Source organism: Cryptotermes secundus, unplaced genomic scaffold (assembly GCF_002891405.2).
Source record: "Cryptotermes secundus unplaced genomic scaffold, Csec_1.0 scaffold183, whole genome shotgun sequence".
NCBI lineage: Eukaryota > Metazoa > Arthropoda > Insecta > Blattodea > Kalotermitidae > Cryptotermes > Cryptotermes secundus.
In genome coordinates this window covers 1,598,038-1,604,037 of record NW_019729899.1, presented here as the reverse complement: position 1 = coordinate 1,604,037, position 6,000 = coordinate 1,598,038, and the positions used below count along the sequence as shown (strand labels likewise).

General features: G+C 40.4%; 1 protein-coding gene across 2 annotated transcripts in view; it reads left to right on the top strand.

Moving 5' to 3' along the window:
* LOC111865754 overlaps positions 1 to 6,000 on the top strand; it is a 338,635-nt gene that overhangs the window by 278,787 nt on the left and 53,848 nt on the right. For both annotated transcript variants that reach the window (XM_033751949.1, XM_023854022.2), the window contains exon 3: positions 976 to 1,111. In XM_033751949.1, coding sequence (XP_033607840.1) covers positions 976 to 1,111 — 136 coding nt within the window. The remainder of the gene's footprint in view (positions 1 to 975; positions 1,112 to 6,000) is intronic.

The window sequence follows — 6,000 nt, the reverse complement described above, 5'->3', positions numbered from 1 at the left end:
GTTCGAATTCTAAGTTACTTATTTATTAATTTTAAATGCATGTACGACATCACAGGTAATGGCTATTCTGTGATATTTTACACTGCTCCTAAATTATTCCACCACTAATTAATTTGCCCCTTTTCGAGAATAAAATGCAAGCGGGATCAAGCTAATGAAATGTAAACATGCACACGCTTTTCTGAGTGCTGTTCTAATTACATGTATTTTGTTAGTAAATGTTATTTATTATTCATTATACATGATACACTTGTTTGCACACAAGGCAACACGTTTTCTAATTTAGAAACAAGCTATTTGGAACGACAGGTGCAGAAATGCACCTCAACTTCTGCAATTTGCTGTGATGTTCCCGATGTATAGCTTAGTCGAAATCTGTTAAGTATCTGCAGTGATCAAATACTGGAACGCTCAGAAGGACAATTAAAGGAAGTGTTGGAAATAAATGAACATGTTAGAGATCATGTCCGTTCCTCTGCTCCGCCACTGTCTTTCTGACTGAATATTGCTTCTCCGAGATGAGTGAATGGAATTTTATGATATGTGGTAATATCGCTTCCAGAAGCATCTGTCAGTTTTATGAAAACCGCTCACGTGAATGTTTACTTTTTTATTTAATTTGGTTGCTAATTTACAGTCTAGTGACAGCAGAGTAATGACTAAATGTTCGAGTGTCCTAGCAGCTTGTTGTGATTAGCACCCACTGATGGTCTTCACGCGTCTCCTAGGTTAGGTCTTCCGTGCAAAGGCGTTGGAGTCTTCTGTTCGCCTGGGGTTGAGCGGCGAGTTCATTTATTAGATAGTTGTCGTGGTCTACGATGCGATCTCTATATTTGGTGGCTTTTTTTGTTGATGACTTCCTTTATGAAGGGTATTCCGAGATCTGCAAAATCAATTCCAGACGAGTCGAATTACTAAATACGCTTCAGACTGTACAATGATTGAATAAAAAAAGTCTCTCTTCTTATGTTTCAGTTGCGGCAATCTGACATGAATAAGGTGACCATGATCAGCCTTCAGTTCAACACAAGCGGCAATTATAAATGCGAAGTTTCGACAGAGGCGCCGAATTTTGAAACTGTGGCTCAGAGCTCCAACATGACAGTTATGGGTAAGTAAAAAATCATAATGTTACGTGTAACATGGCAGACCACAAAGGCCGCACGGTCTAAGGTATGAACTGTCTTCGCTCGCTCGAACGCTGGGATCGTGGGTTCGAATCCAACTTAAGGCATGGGTGTTTGTCTGCGTTTATGCGGCCTTGCGACGGGCTGATCCCCCGTCCAAGAAGTCCTACTGATTATCTAAGATTAAGAAACTCGGATGAAACAAAACGTTTCACGGATGCCCTATGGTCCAAGTTGAAAAATGAAAATGGATGGAGGATTGAGGAATATTTATAAAATGTTAAGAGAAGAAACATTGCAACCAGGCATCACATAGGAAGAAAGGGTTCCGATACCATAGCGGGCACTTTGAGCATGTTAATTAAATTTTACATTAACATTTGTCATCGGTAATTAATACAGAGACCTGATTGCTCTTCCCGGTAAGTAAGCATTAATTACGTTAAAGAGCACGACATCACTGAAGGCCATTGTTTGCGTGCTGTCAATATTTCGATGGCGGTTGTTTTCGTACAGTCAGTGCAAATTGTGTTACCCTACCGCCAGCCTGTTTAATATTGTTAATTGGTTCCCTGCTACAGATAATTCAAGTGGGACTTATTTGAGAGTAAGCAAGGGTCACGGACTGTCTCTCAAACCGTGCGCCTTTTGTTTCATGTTGTAATAAGCTTCGATTTGGAGGGTGGGTCTTGAATCGGTCGATTTTGCTGGCCATTCAGTGCCTTCACAGAAGAAATTCAGAACCTCGCACATCATCCTAAATTATTCTTAATGGAGAGCCGCTCTGAAAGTTAAATTAAAATTCCATATCTTAGAAGGATTCGAATTTCGTTCTCTGAGACTTCTACGGGTAAGTTATATCAATATCGTGGTCAACAATGTAAATTTCGAAAGAGTATATTGGAGATAGAGGACATATACACTTTATAATAAATTTAAACTTATTCATTTATTAGAGATTTCAAAATTTGCTTACATTTCGGAAGATTTATTTTTCAGAATATATTACGTTCAGAAAATCGTCGAACATTTTAAAATAATTTAGCCATTCAAAATAGATAGGCTTCAAAACAGTTTAAAATTCTTAATTTTTGTTGTGTTTATCTGATTAAATTCCTCTGTCTTGTAAGAATTACTTCATCTTCTTAAATCTGACATTCTGTACACAACAATTTTTTAGTTAAGGTACTTCGGGAATGTAGCGGGAAAGAAATATAAAAAAATTGGCTGGAAACTTCGTGGAAAACTTTTCTTTTGAAGAAATGTGTTGTTAGTATTTAATGTACTATTTTTAGATTGAATTGGCTCAGAAACTAAATCACTAAATCACTAATCACTAAAAATAGTTTGAGCTTCTTTCTGTAATATAGAAAGTATTAGCTTGACAGCGCTCGTGAACTTTGTATAAAGGCTTTGGTAAAAGCTTTTACTGTTCATAGTTTCGATGTGCTTCTTGTCTCTAATATTTACTTTCTAATTCAGTTAGTTTAATTGATTAAATTAGGCATATTTACCGACTCAGTAACAACAGATGGACGGAATTACAAACCGGGTCTCACGTCACTGTTTATTTCATCGCCATGAGCTTCATTTTATACCGAATTCTGTAGAATGAATCTCTTCTTAAACAAAATAACAAGAAAAAAGTAAGTAAAGCTATCCCTGTACCAGGCCGTGAAGGCCCATAGGGTTGTGAGACGTTGAGGCTCCCACATTATCTAGACAATCGGCTCAAAGATGGCGGTAAGGTTGTCAGCCTTACGCGCCGGCCGCCCTTTACTCCCAGGAAGATTCCTGGCACTCATTTCTGTTAGAGGCTGAGTGAACCCCAGGGCCATAGTGCGGCTGGAAGGATTAGGTCAATTGAAAAAAATATCATGACCTCATCGGGACTTGAACCCGCGACCTTCCGGCTTGTAGCATAGCCCCTCAGCCAACTACAAAATAACAATTAAGTGGCTCAAAACAAAAAATGAATAACAAGCATATAAAAACAGAAAACTTAAAATATACAGATATTTTCCCTTTCAGATATCTCACAGCAGACTGTTTTTCCTTAAAGTTTCACAATACACGTGCTTTACTTTTTGTTTCTTATGCGCCCCCCCCCCACGCATTCTTCCGAATTTAATCACTTCATAAGAATGCCAGACCTTATACAGGTAGCAGCTGCTGCCTAGGTACGCAGTTACCACGCTACAACAAACCATAACAAAAGAAGCGCACTTTTCTATCTTGAAACCCCTGCCTTGTCATGTATCAAGGGGTCTCTTTGTTTATGTACCAAGGAATCTCTTCTCACTGTAACTGGATTAGGAAAAATCACGAAATGTGGCTGAGGTGTGTGATATTCAGTAATAACAGTGCACGAGAGAGGGTGAAGGTATTATAAATGGCTTGTTCGTCGGGAGAAATCAAGGAGGCCGTCACTAAAAACTGCTTGGCACCTTGACACTGATTAATTTATTAAAACGAAGAAGTAAAAAAGGAAATTATACATTTGTTCAGTTTTTTTTTTATTGCTAGTGCGGTGAGACTAAGTCCCTTGTACTGCGGCCACTTCTGGCTTATTATCAGTATCCAGGAATGTGTTGAAATGTAAGGTCACAGCTGCTCTACCGTACTGACGGGTACTGTAAAGTTACTGACAAAGTAAAAGGTAAAGGTAAACAGACCGTGGAGGCCCATAGGGTTGTGAGACGTCGAGGCTCCCACATTCGCTATGCAATCGATTCACAGATGACGGTGAGGTTGTCAGCCTTGAGCGCCGGTCGGCATTGAACCCCAAGAATATTCCTGGTACTCATTTCTAGAGACCGAGTCGACCCAGGGCCATAGTGCGGCTGGAAGGATTTGGTAAATTGAAAAAAAAATTATCCTTATCGGATTCGACCCCGCGATCTTTTGGCTTTTAGCATAGTACCTCAACCAACTACGCTACCGCATACCCCATTGACAAATTAGTGACCATTAAATATAAAACAAGAAGTTACTGGAAGAGTTAATCACCTTCTTTTTCTTTCATACGACATGTACCGCATACAAAACGACGCTTTTAGCAATTATTCATTGCCGCGTGAACGTCTTTACTGATCCTTATATGTGTATATGTATAGTTTACTATAGCCTATCGTGAGAAGCGGGTTGCATGACAAGGGACTGGTAACAGTGGATCCATTGTAAGCAGTCCAATAATGTATGTTGACAATATTTTTAATATTTTAACGCCTGATGGTGACAATATATATGGTCGAAACATGTAGCTAGTATGCTTAGTGAATAAATAATGATTTCAGCGATACCACACATGTTTTCAGTTGTTTATACGCTGTGCTGTGACAGACGGACGGATATGCATAGCAGTCTTCAATGAATTGTTACCTATCAAAAAATGGAGGGTTATGTATTACCGAGCCTTTGCCTGGCAACGATACACATGCAGGCCACAAACTGATGGAAGGGATTATGAAGCACGCTGTTGAGATGGGTTCGATGCCAAGTTTCATAAAGACGGTTTCAGCATTCAAAAGTTGATAGGGTGAATTCACAGAAACACTGATATCGTGGTGGTCTCATAAGCCTAATTTTATTTTTGCAGAATAAGGAAAATAGCCTGAAATCGCTGCTTCGTCCCACCACAAATTTGAATCATTTTGCCTTCGGTGTCATATGAATTGAAACTCTAGAGTCCGCAACCGGCAGCTTTTTCAGCATTACCTCCATACACTGTTTCCGTGAGACGTGCAGCACAAAAGTGAAAAATGAAGCAACTAATTTCTGCCTGTTGCCGTTGAATAGCAGCAGGTCTGGTATTACCAGGGTTGCAGTGGGTTCTGCGTGCCCCCGCTTATTCTATTGGGATGCAGCACCCACTGCATCGGGCTCCAATTTAACCCCAGCCAATTTGCTGTAATTGGCAATTGGAGAGTACTTTAATTTGTTTAGCATTGAAATGTACAGTTTTAACCAATATTTAATGAACATGCTTTCAGATAAATTGACAGACTGTGAAGAAAACAGTCTTCTGGGATTTGGTACCGTGTATATGTGGTGTTAACCGACGTTTCGGAGGAACGTATCGCCTCCATCTTCAGGGTAGAAGGAAAAATATAAGAAATCCGCAAGCGAAGAGACCGTGAGAACCGGTTAAAGCAGTCTCACGGTCTCTTCGCTTGCGGATTTCTTATATTTTTCCTTCTACCCTGAAGATGGAGACGATACGTTCCTCCCGAAACGTCGGTTAACACCACATATACACGGTGCCAAATCCCAGAAGACTGCTTTCTTCATAGTCACCGCCGTGAAAGCCTCAAATCTTACAAATTGACAGACTGTTTTATTTCGAATAGAGAAATGATCAATTTAAGTTTCATCACTTCACAATCATTAGTGTCATGCCTCTTTGTCTAAAAACTCGTAAGAATCTCTCAAGATGCAGGTAAAGGTAAAGGTGTCCCTGTACTTAACTAAGCACTACGCCATGAAGGCGTATAAGGGGGTGGATGTATAGATCTACATTTTCTTGACCTTGGCACTACATGGAGGTCAGTTGTCAGTTACACGCCCCGGCCGCTTTACTCCCAGGGAAAGAGCCCCCGGTACCCATTGGATAGGAGATGGTTGGATCCCAGGGCAGGTCTGGACGTCGTGGAGAAGAGAAAATTCATGACCCTACCGGCTCGAACTCCGACCCTTCCGTTGTCCAGCCCGTAGCCAGTCGCTATACCCGCTACGCTATCCCAGCTCCTTAAAAGATATAGACTAGGAAGAAATAAGACCGTGTAGATATTGCGTCTGAGGATAGCGCGGATAATTGAACTTACACGATTAGTATGAAAGATTATCAGCCCCGTCCAGTGTGAGTAATAAATGT